This window comes from Cyprinus carpio, chromosome B19 (genome assembly GCF_018340385.1).
Source record: "Cyprinus carpio isolate SPL01 chromosome B19, ASM1834038v1, whole genome shotgun sequence".
Taxonomy (NCBI): Eukaryota; Metazoa; Chordata; class Actinopteri; order Cypriniformes; family Cyprinidae; genus Cyprinus; species Cyprinus carpio.
In genome coordinates this window covers 4,191,781-4,215,790 of record NC_056615.1, presented here as the reverse complement: position 1 = coordinate 4,215,790, position 24,010 = coordinate 4,191,781, and the positions used below count along the sequence as shown (strand labels likewise).

Sequence of the window (24,010 nt, the reverse complement as noted above, 5' to 3'; positions counted from 1 at the left end):
GGTGGCTAATTTGTATGAATTAATCTCATTCATATATTTTCATATGATCTGCCTACGCCCTGCGATAGTTAGGTTTAAGGGTGGAGCATCATGCTTTTTTCTAAAAATCATACATTTTCATATGAATTTTTCGCATACATTTTTTTTTTTTTTTTTTACAATATAACATGAGATAGGGTTGGTGCTACACTTTAAAGAAAAACTAAAATTTCTTTTAACATTCATTAAAAATAATACAATTATTGTCTCCAATGTAAACTACGAATACACTATAGGTATGTGTGCAGGCAAAGTAGTGTTTCTTTACAAAGTGATATCGCCATCTACTGGCCTGGCATATATAATACAGCATTTTTGTCATTTTCGCAGATGTGTGAACAGTAAATGTTTTGACAACGTTGCTGTCTGTATGTGACGTTTTCAAAAATGCATAAAGTAAAATCTATTTTAGTACATCATTATCATGTAAACATATATTGTCATGTAAACGTATTCACATCTACATATACTATACAGTCTTGCATAAAATATGTATCTGGTCTCAAACTGGTTATAGGAAAAAAATTACAAAAATTTGCCTAAGCTTCACGCTTTTTTCTAAAAATCATACAGTTTCTTATTGTTTTTCTAATGATTTACAATTTCCATGAGATTGGGTTGGAACTACACTTTAAAGAAAAACTGAACTTTCTTGTAACATTCATTAGCATTCTAGGGATAAATCTAAGATGGTATTTAGCAGAGTGAGGTCATCCATTGCTAACTGACCTAATTTACTGTAGGTGCCATGATTCATTGTTTAATCCATCTGCTCCATGAGCTGATGTTTAGAGTAAGACAGCCTCAAATCCTATTGGATGGCTCAACAAATAATGCTACAATGGTTGCGGCCCAGCCCTCTCTCTGACCTTTAACACAATGCTAATTGGCAGCCAAAGATTAAACATTCAAAACATTCAGAGTATTCCCATAAATAACAGCTCCAGGAAAAAACTAACTGCCTGGATAATTCCAGCTGACTTCAGCTCACGAGTTTCTGACGCTCTTAAATATTCCTCCCTGATCGCTTCTGACAGACTGAAGAGAAACACGCCAACAAGACGCTCTGGCTGACATGATCAGAACATTAAAATGTGTTTGTGCACCATCTTTATATGAAGTAAAGAGGATAATCTCAAGTGGAATAAGCAGATTTCAAAGAAACACGGGACATTAAAGTTGTGTACTAATTTTGATTTATAATATGCACCGTAATGTATGTACTTCACTGGTGATAATGAAAATACAGTAGAGCCCAAAGCAATGAGATCAAATAATAGAAATAAGTTGGATTTAAATGTGGAAATAAGACATATTTAATGCTGTCAAACAATTAATTGCAATTAATCACATCCAAATTAAACATTTTGGTTTACATAATATATGAGTGTGTACTGTGTATATTTATTATGTATATATAAATACACACACATACAATATATATTTTGAAAATATTTACATGTATATATTTATATCCTTATATTTTATATTATATACAAATATATTTAATTTATAAACAATATATTTTTCTTAAGTATATACATGCATGGGTTTGTATTTATATATACATAATAAATATACACAGTATACACACATATATTACTGTATGTAAACAAAAACGTTTATTTTGGATGCGTTTAATCACAATTAATCATTTGACAGCACTAATATATATATATATATATATACACACACCCACACAAACACAAACACACACACAAACACACACACACACACACACACACACACACACACACACACACATACATATAATTTCTGGATAAATCTGTTTTGTTTTGGATTAAAATAAACTATAAAAGAGAGCAATTTCATATTTCTTTCTCTCGTTTTCACTTTCCAAAAAAAAGAAGACAAAATTAAATGATCACAAAATGAAAAGTAAATGCACATCAGATGAGTAAATGATGGATTATTTGCATTTTATGTTCTTTGTGCTGAATGATGGGAAATGTAGTTTTACATATTCGCATCGCTGTTATGCCTTGTCATGTTATTTTCAGCATAGTATGATTAGGTACGTGCTAAATCTAATCTCAATGCAAAACAAATAGAAATAAATAGAATGTGAATTCGGATAGAAATGAACGGATGGAAATAACAAGCTCCAAGTGTGAATAAAATAATCAGAAACTTCAACATGTCTGTGCTGTTTGAATATTAGTCTGACCCGGATGTAAATGTTGTTATGGTCTTAGGTACAAAAAAAGGAAAATATAATCCTATGGCCAGAAAGAATCCTAAATGCAGTGTAATAAATTAATTCGACAACCCTATCTGTAGTGCTGACCAATTTTAGGCAACTGAACCGAAGCATAGTACATGATGCAATTATGAAGCAAAGACAAGAAAATCTGCAATATTTCTGTCTATTATTTATTAACAGCAGATTTCCAGCTGAATTCATCTTCCAGTTTTCTCTCAGACCTTGCTGATCACTCCTGCTTTATTCTGGACTCTGTAGTGTGGTTCTGTGTTCACACCACCTGTGGCAGCTCATCTCAGCCCGTCTCCAGGGTTATGAGCGAATCCACTGCAATCAAAGTCATTAACTGCAGCCTGCTTTCATCAAGATAAACGCTGGTAATAAACCACAACCTGCGAGAAAAATGCAGCGCTCATTTGAGGAAAGCCAGGCCTGGGATATATGCATGTGAGCGCCTGCATGACAGAGCTCTGACTCTGTGCAGAAAATAAAGTCATTTCTGGGTTACTATGTTGAGTTTTTCTTTAATAACTACCAAAAATTATACAAATGGTGGTTTACATGAGGTAGATCACATTAAACATCCCATATTACTTCTGTAATATGAATATGGGAAAGATATTACGCAGGATGTTTTATCTATTGGGAATTGATTGGATTGTATGAAATGGGTGTTGGTTTAATGAGAAGGACTGATGTTAACTGGAAAGGAAGTTATTTCGTTTTAACGAATGATTACTAACATGCACAGAGTAAATGCTCTTAAGAAGATCTGAAACATGCATTAAGAAAGCAAAGAAGCTTGTGAATAACAAACACTCTTGAACCTGTGAAGAATGTGTCTAAGTTGGAGTTTATTCAGTGCATGGTGCTATGTTGTACATATGTCTTTTTTCCAGTGATGGCAAAAGAAAAAGGGGTGTGATGAGAAGAAAGAGAACCTCTGAGGACAAGCATACGATTCGTTTCTTTTCTTCACCCCAGACTAGCATAGGAAAGGAGTGCCACAATGAAGAAAACAACACACTGAACGAACTACAACACCTCGGTCTCTGTACAGAATACTATTTGAACTATTATAAAAGCGTAACATTTTTAAAATAGACATTTAAAAACTGGACGTGCTGGATTCGTCAATTTGAGGTGGGGCAGTATGCTTTTAAGCCACCGGCAGTGTTGATGCACAAAATAAAATCCTCAAATTCCCACTTAGATTTTCTAGAATTGAATTACCGCTCCAGAATTGTCAGTCGTGACCTTTAAAGTCATTTAAAGGCATTTGAATGTCTGAATGAATGACTGAAAATCATTTTAATTTGCTGTAGAATCTGCCTGATCGCTTTTAGATTCACGCTTGGCACAATTAATTACCATAATTGCTAATTAGCTCCATTCCTGGCTAATCGATTCCAATTCATCTAAAACCACTTCAGGTTGTGTGTGGATGCTCGTTTTTGAAGGCTCTGCAGATCTGCTGTAGACCACATGGGTAAGAACATACTGCCCCCTCTAGTAGAAAAGTAGAAATATACTGAAAATGAGCAAAGTTATCCCTGCAAATCTCATTTAAAAACTGGCGGGAGCTGGTGTTTGGGATTCTGGATCTAATACAAAAACATCAAAGCTGCATTTAAGAGAGCAGGGCAAATAAAATGCAAAGTACACACAAATGAGAAACAAGACTGATGAAAATAAATATAAATATCATAGAGTGTAGTTTCACTACAATACCCCACCCCATCTTCATCGGACCCCCAATCCATGATGACACAGGACGACGTCACCAACAAATCAAAATAAAAATTATACAAACCTTCAACAAATATGCAAAGTAACTTTAAAACACAAGAGGACATCTGAAATTGCTCCAGCATTCTGAATGAAAATAACATTATTTTTACACCGAGAACAAAATAATACTTTCACATTTAAGAGGAACATAAAATAGGGGACTTTACAACAGGATGGACCTCTGGACTAAGAACAGTTAACCCCAAAAAATAAATAAAAATGATGTAATTTACTCTCAGTTGACTCATGTTTTCCCAAACCTTTCTTACATCTGAGGAATTCATTTGTTTAGCAAAATGTTCAAGCTTCCTTTCCATACAATGAAAGCGAAAAACGTTCCAAAAGTGAGCACCATAAAAGTGTCAAAAAAAGTAGTCATGTGCCTCATGTACCATAATCCAAGTCCTAAGACATCATATCATGGTTTTAAGGAACAATTGTCATTTAATCGATGAAATATTCCCCAATGAAATAATTGAGGATCAATTAAATATCTTTCAAAAAGGTAAGTCAAACAGGTTTGGAATGACATAGAGTAAATGATGACAGAATTTTCTTTTTTGGGTGAATTATCCCTGAATTTAAGTCTTCCATTTTCTTGAAAAAGAATGGAAAAGAGCAGTGTGAACATTCTGCTAAACTTCTCATTTTTGCTTCACGGAGAAAAGAAAATCCTAAAATTTAGCTTTGCATAACTAAATGACGAATTTGAATTTTGGGTGGGTGAACATGCCCTTTAAGATCATGACAGATAATCAACCAATTTCAAACAAAAAAAAAAATCAACAACAACAACAAAATGACACTTTAGAAATATCCCGCCGCACAGTTGTTATAATGTGAACTTTCCCTTTGGAATCCACCCTAAAAATACAGTATGAATCTGAGATAAAAAGTTCTTTAGCCACTGTTTTAGAAAAGGATTTTGTAACATGGTTCAGTCCGTCATGGAATGTCTCTGACGTGGTGGAGGTCAAGAAGGTTTTTTGAAAAAGTTGAGAAGTGGATGAGAACTGGTCTTTGAATTCTGCTTGTGGACCCTGGACAGGAGTAGCTGCTGGATGCTCAGTTTGCAGTATGAGTCGCTTGAGATCTGACAGATGTTTAGGGTCTGGAAAGTGGTGTCTCAGATGGCAATGACTGGGTGGGACATGTGCTGCTACAGGAAGAGTCTGTCCGTGATGGGAAGGGGCTGGTTGTGAGGGATCTTGCGTTGTTTTTTTCACATTCATAAACCCGACTGGTCTCGTTTTTTTCACCCTGCATTGATGTGAGATCAAAGCCTAATCAACAATCATGCGAGACAAACAAAACAGGACAGCATTTCTGCTAAAGCAAAAAAGTAAACAATCCCACGGGTCACAGAGTCAGTGATGAAAACCAGGATGGCCTGCGGCATGCAGACCTGAACGACATGGAAATAATGGTGGATGAGTGAAAGAAAGAGAGGTAAACATTGACGGGGCGAATGGGGTGAACTGGGTCTCTGCACGCACAACACAGGGCACTGTGGGAACAGACTAGCAGGGCAGCATTACCCATTACCCTCTAGGAGCTCTGTGTCTGTATACATACCACCCTGACAGCTGGTTAAACAGCACCAGATGCCCAGTGCCTCACACAAACACACTAAAAGGCCTAACGCGGACACGCTTCACTTTTGGACTTATTTTTTCATTTTTATTACATATATTTCTGTATGCAAAGTTCTATGCACTCAAAACAACAGATCAAAAGCAATCTAAAATCCAAACATTCTGTTGATTATTTTATTTATTTATTTTTGTAAAAATGTTTCAAATGTTGAATGTTTTGAAAATTTTGGGGACAGATAAATGATTCTGGAAATGAAGTGTTGATCTTTATCAGTTTTGTTTTGTCAACTAAAAGTAAGACTGTTTGGTTAATAAAAAAAAAAAGCCGAAATAAAATAAAATAAAATTTAAAATAAATGTATTTTAAACTAAAAAAAAACTTCGCAATAAAAATAAATGTAAAAGTACTAAAATTGCTAAAAGAAATCTAAAAAATACAGAAATAAATATATATGAAAAGGAATATTTAAAAGTCAAAAAGTAATAAAAATGCAAAAGCACATAACAAAATTGCTAAAAATGAAAACTAAAAATATTAAATAAAGGCTAATTAATTATTATTATTTATTTATTTTTGTAAATACTATAATGTTGTATTTAAAAAAAAAAAAAAAAAAAAAAAAAAAAAATTATATATATATATACTAAAATAGCACTGTTCTTCATCATGGCCCATAAAATGACTAGTAAGTAGTAATTTAGTAAAATAAATTTATTACAAATTTTTAAAGGTGCATTAACAACACTGAATATTAATGTCATCTAATATCATCTAATTAATATGATGTATCATCTAATATCTAATAAATTTGAATATTAAATAATATTCTGCATCCTCTTTCCCGCCTCAATTGAAATTCTGGAGCTGAACTGGGATGTCAACGACCTGCTACAAGCATGTGTAACGGCTGTAAATATGGCAGTATTAGAGTGCTTTCTAAGGGACTGAGCTTTTTATTGGAGCACAGTTAATGGTGACAGTAAATCATACAGTTTAAGTGTCTATGACTAATTCTCTGAGAATTCTTCCATCATTATCATCTTATTAAGGGATCTTGCTTTATTTGTAATGGTAAGCCTGCTGTATTCCTCAATTTTGAAATTGAGGAATTTGTAAAATGTTAAAAGACAAAATCTCAGAAATGCTGTAATGGGTTTAATGTTTCATGGGAGATGGTGTGGCTGTATGGCCCATGGGAGAAGAGATTTAGACGTATGCCATAAACACATCAAACTCTAGTGCTATTAGAGAGCTACACTAAGAGCCGCAGAGGGAGAGAAGACACTATCACTGATACAATAATGTATTTGTGCAGCAGCAATGCTGGTGCAATAGTGAAAGGGAAGGCATGGTATGGGATGAAATCATCGATCTGAAATGTATATCCTAAAACAGGTCAGCAATCCTTTTGACATGAAGTCATCTTGAAATCACTTTGACACCCTCACAATTAAATACATTATCCATTTCTATGTGGAAAATAACTAAAATGAATTTCTACACATTTTTTTAAAAATTATTTGAAAGATGCATGCCTAAAGTTGTTTTTGCACTGAACTGTAGTTTTTTTTCAGCCATATAAATAACATATGCTCTAATTATACTGCAGAAGATATGCGTAATCATGTGCATGTCTGCGGCAGATCTTATTTTGTAGATTTGCTGCAGACACTTATCATTTTATCACTGAATATTCACAGCAGTCGTCTATAAGCAGCTTTAATTCATCTGGCTGACAAAATGAAAACGTAAAAAATAAAACAATAACTTTTCATTAAAAAAAAAAAAAAATCATAATCATATTTTTTCAGGTTTTCGTCTTTTAGCAAACTGCACCTTCCAGCTCAGAATGCAGCACTTTCCTCTCCCTCCTTTCATTTTTCCAGTGTTTGGCTTCTCATATTGATCATAACAGAATAAAACATGCTGAGTGACGACTAGAGGCATTATCGCAAGATGTTATTTTGGCATGCAGATCACTTCAATATTTCTAAAATAAAAAAATGCATGTATATAATTTTAATATCTTTAGCTGTAATTGTTCATCTGCCGAAGCGGGTCCCATATTCAGTCAGGTTGTGCAGGAGGAAACTAACCTGTGTCTCACGCCGGAGTTACTCAGGAGTGATCTCTGTTTCCTGATGCACCACTACTTTAGTCACAGACATGTCAGGGTGCTGCTCCTTCGCCTCCTTTATAGCCTGAGCAAGAGCCTGGAGAGCAGAGAGGACAGTACTTAAACCAGACCACTAAACATATTTCTGTCATGACAACTCCCGGAGGGACTGGCATGGTAATGTACATGATAATGTTAATGTATGTGGTCTCGGTGGAATAGATCTGTTACGCTGCTGCTGCGGCAGAGCAAGTACAGAGACTTGCAACTGTCAATACATCCACAACATGCTGCTGTGAGAATGTAGGAAATATTGCTGCTGCATATATAACATACATGAAATAACCCCCATATGGCATACACGAATCACCTCGTAGCAGATCTATACAGGTGGAGCTGGGGAAGGTGGAGGGTTTCTGAAGAAAGCTGCAACTGCTACAGCAAGCTCTAGTCATATATTTGAATGTTGAGCAGCGAGCTCATTGGCTACCGATACAGGAGAGAGCCAATCAGCTGTGCCATATGATGATGTCATTAGGTCAGAATGAGTTGGATGCACCATCTAGAGTTTAATGCCAGAACTCTAAACTCTAACTTTAAAGGAAGTTTTGTAGCTTTTAATCCAAGCTTTGAGGTCTTATATATCTTTTATTTAACAGATATATGCATTTAATTATTCTATTTTTGGGAAAATAGACCAATACTGATGACATATTCTCCTTCTCCGAGCCTTTTGGAAGTTTTTATCCTATAAATCCCGCCTATGAGAATGTCTGTAACATTCTGCGTCTACTGTGTGGCCGACATGATTATTAGCTGTAGGTGCATTTCACCTTATCATGGTCAATCTCAGTGTCTCCAGTGATCACGATTCTCTTCTCGATACGGGTCTCTGAGATCCCGCCTTTCACCGTCTGAGCAGAGAAAGGGAAGAGAACGAGAGAATGAGAGAGCCAGAAACACAGTGAAGTGTATATCTCATCTGTGCAGTACACCAATTCTTCCCTAACTTTGTAAATTGGAAAGATGCTTTGGAATGGTGATATAAATTGTAATTAACAGTGGCTTTATCTTATATACACAGCCTCTTGGCACCATTGTGCCCTAACTTGCAGTATGCAGTATTGTATAGTTTTCTGCAATTATGTTTAGCAGAAAGTGCTCGTCTTATAATTTGAAGCTTTACATTGTGCTTAAATAGGACAATTTAACATAAGTCAGTTGTTGTTTAAGCAGCAGACACTGCAGGTTTAGGTGTAACTTCATGTACCTTGGTGATCTGGGTTGTGGTGGTGGTGCTGACGGTCTCTGAGGTGATGGTCTGAGCACTCAACAGCATCCCGGACTCCTTCTCTGAAAGCGCGTTGGGCTATTAGCAAACAAATACACGTGCTTAGAAATCTCTTCCATTACATCCCTCATTTATCACTTACTGTACATCCAAAGCCATTTCCTATGGAGCCCCAAAGGGGTCACAGTAACGGGAAAAAACATGAGATGTTTTTTTTCCATCAATGAGATCATGAGATGAGTTTTGTATGCTATAAGTGAATTCAGGCATTATAAAGATGGATGATTTTTCTTCTGAAATCTGATATATTTTTGAAAAAAAAAAAAAAAAAAATGGAAAAAATAAGTCCAGCAGTGGGACCTCTGGGATGCTGGTTAGAAACTCTTTAAAAAAAAAACTGGCCTAAGGTTATACAGCAGAGCTCAAAGAAAGGCACCTATTGGATCTTAATGATAAGTTCAACTCAGACAGAAATGCACTGTGAAACTCACAGCACTGCAACAGATTACAACAAACACTGAACACATACAGTGCATATATCAGATGTATGCTGATACATGTACTGTTAAATGTGACCCTGGACCACAAACCTTAAGTCACTGGGGTATATTTGTAGCAATAGCCAAAAATGCATTGTATGGATCAAAATTATTGATTTCTCTTTTATGCCAAAAATCATTAAGATATTAAGTAAAGATCATGTTCCATGAAGATATTTTGTAAATTTCCTACTGTAAATATATAAAAACGTAATTTTTGATTAGTAATATGCATTGCAAAGAACTTCATTTGGACAACTTTAAAGGCGATTTTCTCAATATTTAGATTTTTTTTTTGCACTCTCAGATTCCAGATTTTCAAATAGTTGTATCTCGGCCAAATATTGTCCGATCCTAACAAACCATACATCAATGGAAAGCGATGATGTATAAATTTAGAAAAAATGACCCTTATGACTGGTTTTGTGGTCCAGGGTCACAAATATCCAGTATTCTTGATTATTACTATTATTAACAAAATGATTTTTAATGGGGGATGTGATAACCAATATTTATTGATGCCGATGCATTTTACATCCCATTGCATCCTAGTTCATTTTTCATTCCATGTGTGACATATTCAGTCAAACAAAGCCACAGTGAAAGACTAACCAAAAAAGATGTCAGCAACAAGGTTGATTCAAGAGCGACCGGGCTCACCTGTGCAGACTCATATGTGATGGTCTTGGTCTCTGTATGCACAATCGGGAGGTCCTTGCTGGGGATTTCGCTGCGAAGTGAGTTGGTGACATCAGAAATGGTGATCGTTTTCGTCTTCACCACAGGAGACTGTGAGAGGGGTCAAGTCACAGTGGAAAGTGAGTAGAGAATTGCTTTTCTCACTACATTAACTTCACCTCACACACATCAACAGTTACTAAACACCATCTGGAACCTTTGGCCAAGCCTTTGTACCTTACGATTGATATATTATGTGCTGACTATCTCAGAAAAAAAGCTGCTAGACAAGAAAAAAATGCTTAGCCTGGTGAGACTTTAAATGGTTGGCAAAAAAAAAAATAATAAAAAAAAAAAACGGTACAAAATTCAGCCACTTAAATGATTTTATATGTACTTTATCACCCTTTCCAATAAAAATAATTTTCTTTTATGGTGCGTAAAAGAGCAAAGCTATCTAAAAATGTTTATTATGGCACACTGACTGGATTTCTTAAACATTAAAGGTATAAAATTGCCACCCAGCTGAGTTATTAATAAAGGCAGAGAAAGGTGTGCTTAAATTAGTGCTATCCAATTAATCACACATATCGCAATCATGATGTTGACGACAATAAATCTACAATATCACAATTATGGTATTGAGTAATACAGGAACACAGTTCTGGATTTGTAGTATAAGAAATTATTGCATGCTTTTGCTAGTATATTAACATAAATTCCAAGGAAAATAATTGAAAATTATGATTTCAGTCATAATCAGTCTCAGTTGGAATTAAATTATGCTTCACAGAAGTGTATCCCAGTGGAGAAAAATACCAGTAAGCTCCACAAACACTCCTCCATTAAAAGTGAAGAGTGTTCATTCTAAAACTACATACATCCTCTTGACTGAGAGGACCTTAATGAAGCCTTCATCACGCCTAGAAGCCAACCGCTCCTATTACCCACAATGCTTGGCTCAGATATGCAGATTATGCATTTCAAAACCATCACAAATTAGTACGGTTTTGCTTTTTAATCTTTTATCTATAGGCACTCGGCCAAAAAAGCTTTTGATTTAGGAACATTTGGCACATTGTAAGTCAAATATTATTTTTATCCAATAATGGCGATGTCAGGTTGACAGATGGGAATGAACACTCTGGCAAATTCAAGACAAATTGTGGGCTCACCGTGTGGCGCTTTCAAAAGAACAGATCGGTGTGGAAACTCTCATCAGTCTGCAAGTCTCCTTTTACATAGTTATTAGTGCATTTCAAGGGGTCATCAGATGCCCATTTTCCACAAGTTGATATAATTCTTTAGGGTTTTACTGAAAAGTCTATAACGGAATTTTAGTATGCATTAACCTGTTTTAGTGTATGGTCCTTTAAATGCTAATGAGCTCTGCTCACCCCGCCCCTCTCTTCCGTTCTCATAAGGCTGTTTACTTTAGCCATGGAATTTGCTAACTAGCACATTATTAGAAAAGGCCTTTTTTCAAAGATTCATTATAAAACCTTATACTCACTTCTTCTGGAGGTGAAGCTGGATCACAAATGATTTGCGCGAACATAGACACATTTATGTAGATCAGGGGCTCATTCCCTTTAAAAACAAAGCTAATCCACCGCGTCTTCAGTGGTTCAGATGTCGGGAGTAAATGACGACCGCTACGTTCATTATTACATCCAACAACAAAACACCTCAATTGCTTAGGAGTTATTTTGTCTACATCTGCTCCGGTGGTGAAACAGTGGCGGACTGATGACAATCACTCAGGGCGGGTCTGAAGTAAGACACCAGTCCAGTCTGTGCTGAAACGCAACTGTCAATCAAACTATCGTGGGAGGGGCCTGGGACTGTGTGACTACACAATTACAGGCATCTGAGATCGGCTCGATTTGACAAAGGGGAAATGATTTAACAAGATAAAAAAAAAACACTGGGTGGATTTTTATCATTATAGGGTGGTTATGTACACACACTGCCAACACACATTTCAGTTCAAACAACATGTAAAAGTGTGTGTAGCATCCAATGACCCCTTTAAGAAACTAAATTTCTCATTAGGCGAAAGAGACCAAAGACTACTGAAGAGCTCAGAAACCAAAAACACGCAAGTATCCATGAACTCACCCTAATAAGATAATGAAAAATCTAATTAGTCTGAGACTATTAACTTTTTTTGGAAAATGTTTCGGATTATATCCTTACCATCCAGGGAACCACAAAATCTCGTGCTAAAGACATTTAAGAAAGCGATAACATCTCCATAAGCTGTTTTCATACTGAATGGATTACATACTCTTAGTTAGACGGGGAAAAATAATTAATTATGCATATTTTGGAATATTAGACATACATTTTCCTGTCTTCTTACAGGCATCAATAAAAGCAATTGCAGTTTGTCTGGAAATAAAGATAATTTGGCTATAAGCAAGAAATCAAGATATTGTGCTTATGCAGTGGATATGGTGACCTCAGAGTCCACAATAAAACAGTATTAGGAAATTTTATACATTTGAGCTCGATGCAAATTAAAATAAACAGACTTTTATGTATATCTAAAAATATTTCACTAGATTTCAAGATGTTCTGTGAAAATGACTTCATAGAAAAGTTATTTTTAAAGTTTATTGATTGTATCTTGGATTGTCTTTATCATGGAATGGACTTCGTCAGAGCAGATGTTATATATAATTTGAAACAAATCAATTCCAGGCTTAGAAATATATGAAACAAAAAATTACACAAAATCAGATGGTCTTTGACAACCTACTGAATAAGAACGAATTGAACTAATTATGCAAATGAGGTAACAGAGATATGTCCTGCAATCACCCATCTTGCAGAACGATTCTGAATATTATGCTGCATCAAATCCACAATCTGCTACACTTTACTGGGACTGTCCAGCATCACTCCACCAGTGTGATCCAGACACCTCAAATTTGTGTCAAAATAAATATGCCATCTATTCTGACAACAGTTCATAGAAGGGTATTTTTTACTTCTTTTTACAGAGAGAGAGAGAAGCTGTGATTGTTGTATCATGTAAGACACATTTAAAGCTGACATGACAGTAGTACTGATGTTTTTGATGCATGCTGGAGTCCCACGGAAGGAGAAACAGGATTATATTTGTGTGGTGTGTAATTAAAACCCTGATATGCTGATCCACTCAGGGCTGATTCAACATAAATACTTCACAAAGAAGAAGACGTATTACAGAAAATGTCCCTTTCATTATGCATCAGCAGGCAATGTAGGAGAGATTTATATCTGCAAAGAGAAGCAAAGTGCAACGTGTGCTGAAAAGTTGTCCAGAGAAGCCCAGTGGTCACAGCGTGAAGATGTATGCAGCTAGCGAATAACATAAAAACTAAATAAGATACCACTACATTTGCACATACTGAAGGAATTACAGTGTTTGCAAGGCAGCAAAAAAAAAAAATGTTTAAGTTTCAAATGAACATAGATTTTAGCCTTTGTCTGTGTATAACTGAAAGACCAATCACAAACCAGTAAACAAATAAATGCATAAAAAGACTGCTCACAATTTAGTATGCAAATACTATGGTAGCAATATCATTAGCAGTTATCTTTCAAATAGTTTAGCAACGTACCCCACCATTCAAATGTTTGGCATCAGTAATACATATATATATATATTTAATGTTTTTAAAAGAATTCTCTTATGCAAATTTATATTATATTATAGTTTTCTATTGTCAAATATTTTAAAATGTAATTTATTCCTGTGATCAAAGCTGAATTCAGCATTATTATTCCAGTCTTCAGTGTCACATGATCCTTCAGAAGTCATTCTAATATGCTGATTTGCTGCTTATTATCAATGTTAAAAATATTTGATCAACATAAAATTTAAAAACAAAATTTATTCTGTTTTTGTTTTTTTTTTCTTCATTGATTACTAGATTAATAAAAAGTTCAAAATACAATTATGTAACAATGTAAATGATGTATTTACCGTCACTTTTGATCTATGTAAAGATTCTTTGCTTAATATTGACACCAAACTTTTGAACAGTAGTGTAAGTCAGTGGGACATTTCCCAATTTGTAATTAATTATTTGTATTTTTTTTTATTTTAACAAAAACATCACTTAAGCCTGAAATTATATACAAATCAAAGTTTTAAATGTAGTCTGTATGGTATATGGTTTGCACTTAATTAAGAAACATAATAAGAAGAACAACTTAACTCGAACTCATCTTGCAAACACTGTAATAACAACAACAAAGGTTTTTTTTTTAATTACTGAAACAATGGCTATTTTAAGAAAAGCACAAAATTAAGAAAATCTGAAAAATGGATTTGATAAGTAAATCTTTACTTCCTATTAAGATAACAAGTGCATCCAGGGCTTTTGTGTCACAGTACGTCAATTGTTTAAAATGATTAATTGTCAATCAACATCCACTCTGAAATGGTGAAAGTATTAAGAGTCCAAGAGGGCCAAACAGTAAAACCGCTCCTTATTGTCTCCTAATCCAGATAAGCTCAGTCTGAGAGCAGCTGCTGCCTCCCTGATATCTATTTCATTTCTTCCACGGTCTCTCAAATGAAGACAAGCCACCAGAGCATCAGCGTCAGGACCAGCAGGCTGCTCAACAGGAGGGAGACGCGGGGGCGATGCAGTACCACTGGGTACAGCTGGCAGACACGGGCCGGTACCTCTGTGGACACAGCTATGGAGACCTGGACGGCATGTCCCTGAGCCTCAAAGTCTTTTTCTTCATTGAAATCATCATCATCTTCATCCTCCTCCATATGCTGCAGCAGCGGCGGGCCTCCTGGCGTGGGCGCCCACCTGACCCTTACCTGCTGTCGCCTGGACGTGCCCGCTGCACGCTTCCATCTCTGCGCAGGGCAACAGGACACCAAGAGAGACACAGAACAATGAACAGACATGTGGAGTGGGGAGAGAGTGATGAGGGGTAGTGGAGATTTCTGGGTGGGTCTGAAGGCCAGATGGATTTAAGCAAAGGCCTTATGGGTTTTTATGGTGTTGATGGACACTGGATTGAGATTAAGATTGGCAGCAAACATTGTTTTGGCAGTGTAAATATCTGTCAGTGACAGAAAAACACCATAAAAACCGGCAGGGCTTGGGTGAGACGGGCCACTAAGCGAAATCCTCGGAGGATCAGATCAGTGGATGTGTCTGTCACAGAACTAGACTCACAGACTGCATCCACAAAGAATAAACAATCATTGCTAACTAAGGTTCGGAATTGGTTCCATTTTTAATGTGTGTTTCTGCAAAATAATGGTTTTAAATACTGAACAGAGAATATGAGTGAATCTGTAGCACCACAGCCAAAAAAAAAAACTGTTTTAGTTGAGAGTTTGTGGTCTGAATTGAATATGATAGAAGACAGAGTGCTTAAATGGACAACGTAGTTTAATACTGCAATGGTCTCGCTGACCGCACGCATCAACATATGGCACAACCGGTGTAAACTGATTAACAAACAAATGACTCTAATGAACTGGTTCTTTTAGGTGAATTGATCAAAAAGACTCACAAATTAACTTATGAGTGATCAGACTAATGACTCACTAATTGACTGAGTTGGTCAGGGGTGCGTTTCCCATACAACCGCATAGCTCACTGGTTAATTATCATAGTAGATAACAGAGCTGTAGTTAATGACACCAAACAAGAAGTGGAGTGCTATTTAATTGGTTCATTCTCAAATTAATATCAGACTCTTGCTGTAAATAAAGAACTAGGCATCTGAGGACTACTCAGATAGATATTTGTTTTTCTTTATTTAGTGATGTTTGATTTAGTTGCAGATTCCCTCTTACATTATACTCCAGGGTTTTGCATGGTACTAGAGCAGGGATCCTGAAATCTGTCTTGCGAGATCCACTTTTTTCTGAGAGTTTAGCTCTAGCCCTAATCAAACACACCTGAGAATGCTAATCAATGTCTTCAGGATCATTAGAAAATCACAGGTAAGTGAGTTTGATCCGGGTTGGAGCCAGATTTGAGGATCCCTGTACTTGAGCAATTATGTTCATGTGTACATTACATACAGGCTTTAAAAACTGTGCTTTCATTCTCTTGACCAACTAAAAGACTTTAGTTGAAATATGTATAAACTATGTACGGAATGAAAGATACAGATTTAGTTAGATAAGTTAGTTTGCTTATTTTGCTCAAGATCTATTTCAGTCCACATGTCCACAAGCAAGAAACTATGCTTCGAACCGCAGGTCGTGAGCTGATTGTAAATCTTTGTAACTATAGCTCAACAACAAAATTGTTGAACTGTTAATAACAAAGGAACTCACAACCTTAGTTGGCTAAGAATGCTTTTGGGAAACACACCCCAAACACACACTTACAGTACTGGTACATTTACATGACAGCGATATATTAAATTTTTTTAATTTTTTAGTCAGTTAATCAGTTCATACAGATTCATGAAAACAACTAAAAACGCTGTATTATTCATGCCAGGCCAGTAGTTGGCGATGTTATTTGGCCTGCGCACATACCTAAAGACTGAGCATGTAATCCGCATGTGCATGACGTCACCATTTTCACAAATTGGTGTTTTTGTAATTTAAACAGAGACGATAATGGTATCATTTTCAAAACTTGCAATTTTTACCTCATTTTCAAAGGTTTGCATTTTTAGGTTTGCATTTTCAACGTTTTTGTGTAAATTAATTCACACAAATTAAATTAAATTAGTATCAGTTTTTAGTTGAAAACAGTTTTATGTAAACATACTCTTAATCAAGTAATTACTTCTGTCATCTGAATTTTTTATTTAAATATGAGACATGGATGTTAATTCATGCCATGTAGTTACTAAAAATGCTTTACGAAACATTTTAAAAAACTGTATACAATTTTAGTTTAATCTATATTTAAGGCCAATTATGGGGAATTATTCCGGATAATTTGAGAACTGCTCGATGGAATTAAAACAAGCATATTTCCATTCCTTACTAGGGCTGTCAAAAAAAAGAAAGAAAAAAAAATCTAATTTTGAATATTCGTTGAATTTAAAATAAAAATCCACATTCGAATGCAAAAACGTTGCATTGGAATTTTATGTGTGCGTCAGGCTGCCTTATCAGTGGCACACAAGATACGATGATGATATAGGTGTCGTTGAATTTTAATGTTTTTCTTAGTCTATCCAGTTGAACCCATTACATGCTGCTACATTGTTCATTCAAAATATTGCGGAAAAAGAGAACATCAATGAAGAGATGTTGTTTACGTCAAAACTGAAACCAAGCCGTTCACACAGAACACATATTTAGCGCATTTTCTAGAGGGACATCTATAACCGTTGAACTAGCGTCGTTGCCGCATGTTTAGAAAGTCGTGTAAAATTAATTATAGTTCAAAAAACATATCTCAAGACTTTATGGCCGTTTTTCCCCATCCCACTGTATCTAATTTTTTTAAATGAAAAAAAGTTTTCGGTCCTTTATATTAATCTATACATACTGTACATACATGATGCTGTTTTGTTTCTAATTGTTTAAGCAACTTAATTAATTATATATGGTTTATAAACATTAAACATAAGATATTCGCGTCATTTTATTGCTTTGAAGAAACGTGCATTAGTAATATTCTGCTCGATGCACCCTCTTGTGGCTTCAGGAGAGAAGCCAAAAGCTTTTTTTCCCCCCTAACTGAAATTATGCCTTTTAAATTCGAATATAATTCAAATATTGATATGTTAAGTATAAAATTAGAATTTAGTTTTTGTACTTATGTACAAAGTCCATGTCTAGAACTAACACAGAGACGTTCAATGCTGGACATGTGCTTTTGAAATCTATTGAGAAACAAAACAGACACCGAATTTAAATTTAAATACAAGTGCTCGCTGTTTAGACAGAATTTGAGAGAACACGAGAATTTGAATTGGAATTCATTTTGAATTGAAAGGAGTGTGTGATATGGCAGTTTAGTGTGTTCAGGTCTGAGACTGGTACATGATGTAATAGGCCTCAGCAGAGGAGGGCCGCGGGGCAAGAGAACGCGCCTCTCTCTGGGCGCTTCTAGACACTCCTGCTTGTGGAGAGGAGGAGGATCGAGGTGGAGATGGAGCTATGGATGAAAGTGGAGGAGGACAAGACTGCGATCCAGGACAAGACTTTTTCAAGGAGAGTTGGAGGAGAGTAAACAAAGGGAAGGAAAGGATGGACAACCAGTGAAGGACAGGAACAAGAGGAAAAAAGGGGGAAAAGACAATGAAATGAAGAGGAGGAGTCATCAGTTTCTTATTGTTTGCATTTCCTATTTCCTTTTTTACTACTTTCTCCTTTTAGACCTACTGTACTTTGGTTGTCAATAAACTAACAGACTCATGCAGCATCATTACACGGTGTAATCCAGCCATGCGATTCGCAGATCAAAGCAGAGGAAAGCCGGTGCTAGCCATTCAGAGAGCAGCAGCAGTACTAAAGGGGCGTGGCTTTGGGAGCGGGTGTGGTCAGGGGTCTGTAAAAGCCGCGGCAGTGAGCATGTTCAGAGAGAGAGGAAATCTCCTACTCTGACTGGGCCATGGCCATAGCATCCATAGCATCCATTTGTGCTTCTGCTTGTATCATTCTTTATCTACATAAAGAAACGTCAGTCTTTTCAGGTGCAGATGCATCGCAGCCCTTGCAGTAATGACCAAATGAGAGTACGTTTACCTCCGATATACCCCCCGCTACTCTGTGTACGGGTAGGAGAGGAGGCATCTTCACCTGTGTGCACACGTGCCCACACACACACACACACAAACACACACTGAGAGTTTATAAAATAACTGCCTATTCAGATAACATGCTACATGTTTCAACGAGCAACTAGATGCATTCTGTATCAGTGAGAAAAGAAAATGAATTGAATCCTTTAATAAAACTTCTTTACCGAATGTAACAGTTAAAATTTAATTTTAAAGAAATTTTTAATTCTTTGTTCATATACTTTCCAGTTTTATATAACTTAATTTTTTCTGTGAAACAAAAAGGAGACAATTCGAAGATGTATGCTTCTATTTGTATGATTATAGAAGATTTAACTCATACAGACTGCTTTTTGGTGTTTTCACATCCTTTCTACTGTTTCCCACAGGGACTAAGAGCAACCAGCACAACTCTCCTTTGTATTCCATAGAAGAAAGAAAGCGGAGCTTGATTAGCATTAGCTGTCCTCATGATTCAGAATGATTTTAACAGGCTGACAGAATAAGTATTCAGATCCATGGATGAAGTTCTGAAGTTGTCTAATTTACTGCCTGTCACATCAAACAGTCTATGACTAGAAAATGCACCATACAAATTATAAGAAATAAACAGATATAAAAAAGTAATAAAAATTACAATAGAACATTATTATTAATGATGAATAATGAAAACATATATATAAAACCTGAATCAAGTAAATAATTTATAAATAAAGCTATAATAATAATACAACTATAATACATAAAACTAAAATAAATCAGTTAATTATGAAAAAACTGAATATTTAATGATTCTAAATTTACACAGGAAAAGACAGGCTAACTTACATATAAACTTTTTTTAATGTGTCATTTAGAGGCTGGCAATTTATAAACACTTTGGTGATACCACAGTAATATAAAGGAAACAAAAAATATACAGATTCCAATATACAATTTCAGTCACTGAAAACGGCACTGAAATCCATCCAAAAGTTCAAAACAGATAACTCAGAAAAGAAAGCGTAATATACGCATTGTTCATTCATATCTAATTTACTCACAACTAACAAACTCTGAGTATCCTTCAAAGATTTGATGCCACTAGTTCTTCCCCCAAAAGTGCTCATTGTATTGAAATGAAACCCTGTCAACACACTAGACAAATAAACACCAATGGATGGTCAAAGTTACCTCCATTTCACGAAGCCAGCAATCTATCATCAAGACTTCTCCAGTCTTTAATAAAAAAGCATACTAAGGCTCTAAAATGCAACAGTGAAGTGTACAGTAACCTTTAACCCCAGTACTCACGTCGGGCTGCAGCTGGCCGTTGATGCTGGCGGTCCGGAAGGGCGAGTGGGTGGACAGACGCTTGTCCCACTCGCTGGGCCTTGGCTCGGGCACCGACTCCATGAAGCTTCGCTTGAGCTCACTGATACTGCTGATGACGCATGATTTCTGTCTGTGTCTTATCCACATCCTGAGAGAGAAAGAGAGGTCCAGGCAGAGAGAAAGCTCACCAAAAAGGTCAAATGAAAAAAAATAAGGATAGGAGAAGAGAAATTTGGGAACCAGTAGCAAAATTGAGATAAAAAGAGAGAGCAGAGGACAGATGAAGAAATTAAGAGAGGGGAAATAACCCAATGAAGACATCTCATTAGTAAGATGATCTGACATGAATCACTGTTTTACCCCAAACTATCTCAGGGGCATCACATCTAGGGTTGGGAATCAAGTATTTTTAATGCATAATTTCAAGATATTTGGTTCCATTAACAATATTTGAATGTCAAAAGATCCCATCATAACATCCAAAACATCAAGAACAATGTAACCAGTGTAGGTGTGAATGAGTTCTTTTCAATGAATCAGCCAAAAAACAAAAAAACAAAAAAAAACTCTCAAATCCATCTTGAACTCATGGGTTTATAATGGGTTTGAACTGACTGAATAATTCACTTACTGAATTGTTATAGTACATTTTATATAGTTAAAGGAACCAAAATCATTATATTTCCTGTGATCCCCATCCCTAGTCACATTATTTTCAGTTGAGTGAATGACACACACAAAGCCATTCAACAGATCGGCCACTGGTCACCAAGACACAGGTCTCTTCTTTCCACTTTCACTGTCTTCTAACTGCATGTTCCTCTTTTTTCATCACCTGCAGCCTGATTTGTCTCCCATCATCTCGGCTCAGTGGCATCGGGTAATCAGCTATGCTCAGAGACTGTGAGGCTATGAATATTCATGTCAGAGAGGAGGCTTTGTGATTGCCCAAAACAAATGATCCATGTGTGCACAGACAGATTGTGATTAATGAGCTAGAGTTTATTCACATTACTACAGACTTCGGAAATAAAACAGATCTGTGTCTTGGTGCCCAACAGAACATCTGCGAGAACGAAACACTCTCATGACAATCCATCCCTCATCATCTACATCAGACTTCAGACTGACAGCTGACACTTAAAAATAAACATTGCCAAGATGTCTGTCTGTCTCCTTAATTTCTGAATTTTTAAAGGGATAGGTTACCCAAATATGAAAATTATACCATCAATTACTCACCCTCATGTAGTTTACAAATACTCTGATTGTAAACAAGGTACAGCATTTTGTTTTCTCTGCACACAAAAAGTATTCTCGCAGCTTTATAACATTACAGTTGAACCCCTGACATCACATGGACTATTTTAACAATGTCCTTACTACCTTGCTGGTAGTACCCTTGTTGTCAATGCAGGGCCAGAAAGCTCTAGGATTTCATCGAAAATATCTTAATTTGTGTTCTGAAGATGAACAAAAGTTTTACAGGTTTGTAATGACATGAGGGTGAGTAATTAATGAAAGAATTTTTATTTTTGGGTGAACTATACCTTCAAGAATTATTCAAGGTATAAGCTACACAAGTGTGTAACATTTAAGATCACAGGTTAGTAGTTTGAAACTGCTATGTGGCAAACTAATAACAAATGAAAAGCATTGTGGTATAGTTAAGACACTATGGTTTTGTTCCAAACCCTAGTGAGCTGCTAAGCTAGACATTTTAAAGTGGAAATGAAACATTTATTAGAAAACCATCTTATTTTCCAAATTTCTACCTAGCTATGTAGCTAGCGAGCCACCATGTTGGAGTGATATTGCTATCTGCGTAGTGGTGTTGGTTAGCTTAAATAAAAACAAACAGAGCATATTACTTGCCCAACTCAAAGTCTTCTCCTCTAGACGTGTACGTGAGAAAGTTTGAAATCTTTGACCAGTGCCTGCGCTTTTTCTTTCCAAAAGATATAAGGGATAAAAATATATCTGTACTCATATGTACGGTTAGAAAAATCTTGCTGCATATGTTCAGTAAAATGCTAAGGTTAAAATCTGCATCACACGCACTATCCACATAGCCTAGCATTCATGTAAAAACCAAAGTATATATTCAGCAACATTATTCTGCCTCCACAGACACCTTGTTTGGCAGAATTTTAAGGTAACTATATATCATTTCCAAAAAAGGAAATCCAGGAATGCATTGCAATAAGGTTTTCAATATGTTTAAAGCATTGTGTCTGTAGCTTAGCAGCATGTTAATATCAGCTCTATAACAATTGATTTAAGTAGCACTATTTTGTATGGTTTTGCTGGAGCTTACTTAAAAAGCTAGTCTGGCAAGCAGCTCACTATGGTTTGTGAAAAAAATATATAATTTCTGTTTTTAAATCATTAATTAATCGCTTCTAAATGTTAATTTGTTGTTAGGAGGAGAGAGATGAGGTGGTGATCATGTGAGCACTTCAGAAGTTTTACCATTAGATGAACTGTTCAAGCTCCAGTGTGAACAAAGCCTGGGTTCAGACATGGGTCAAATGACTAGATTCTGAACTCTACACAAGCGGTTTCAAAAACTGGTCTATACCAATGCAAAACTAGTGTACTAAATAAATCATATGCTGTCATAATTCACTGCAGCATATGATGGATATTTGTCCCATGTCTGCTGATTTATGAAACAAAGCAGAGTGCAAAACAGTGCTTGGCTCAAACACCAACAGCAAACTTAAACACTAAATATAATGATAGTGTACTGTATGTGATGGACACATAGTGTTATATATGAAATTTGGTTAGATAGAGAGGTCACAGGGTTAGAAAAGAGGTCAGTGGGTAGGTGAAGGGTTTAATGTCACAGAATCCTTCTGGTTTTCAGACTTATTATCAGACTCATCAGACCTCACAACAGTGGAAACAGCCTTTGTAGTAACTATGTAAATATATGACTGGGACAGGCTGTACAGATTGTATACTGTGTAACACTACAAATCAGTAATATTATAATCATTGTTGGTAACAAATAAAACAATAAAAGCATGCATTGGCAAGTTAAATGTACAGCCAATTATTATATGTGACCTTAGACCACAAAACCAGTCATAAGGGTAATTTTTTAAATTGAATTGATTTATACATCACAAATGAACGCTGAATAAATAAGCTTTCCATTGATGCATGGTTTGTTAGGACAATATTTGGCTGAGATACAACTATTTGAAAATCTGGAATCTGAGGGTGCAAAAAATGTCAATTTTGAGAAAAACGCCTTTAAAGTTGTCCAAATGAAGTTCTTAGCAATGCATAATACTAATCAAAAATGACGTTTTGATATATTTACGGTAGAACATTTAAAAATTTCTTCATGGAATACGATCTTTACTAAATATCGTAATGATTGTTGGCATAAAAGAAAATCGATAATTTTGACCCACACAATGTATTGTTGGCTATTGCTACATATATACTTGTGCGCTTATGACATTTTTGTGGGCCAGGGTCACATATATCTGTCTAAACAGTAGACTTCAGTATATTTATGGGCTTGTCACAGTATGTTTAACCCTGGGTAAACATATTTTTAACCCAGGCTAAAGGCCACTTTGAGTCATGAAATCCTGTATTAGAAGCATGTCGGCATGTTTTTTGTAGTGCTAAACTCCAATCTGTGGTGCCAAACAGCATGAAACAATGTGGTGCTA

At 35.8% G+C, this 24,010-nt stretch overlaps 1 protein-coding gene across 1 annotated transcript in view; it reads right to left on the bottom strand.

Moving 5' to 3' along the window:
- Positions 1 to 3,097: 3,097 nt before the first annotated feature.
- The window catches only part of LOC109092045 (protein 4.1-like), a 68,671-nt gene continuing 47,758 nt past the window's right edge, over positions 3,098 to 24,010 (bottom strand). The window contains 7 exon segments of the mRNA XM_042745689.1: positions 3,098 to 5,314; positions 7,747 to 7,863; positions 8,600 to 8,680; positions 9,037 to 9,135; positions 10,257 to 10,385; positions 20,295 to 20,427; positions 20,429 to 20,463. Of these exon segments, the coding sequence (XP_042601623.1) occupies positions 7,765 to 7,863; positions 8,600 to 8,680; positions 9,037 to 9,135; positions 10,257 to 10,385; positions 20,295 to 20,427; positions 20,429 to 20,463 (576 nt within the window). The 3' untranslated portion in view covers positions 3,098 to 5,314; positions 7,747 to 7,764.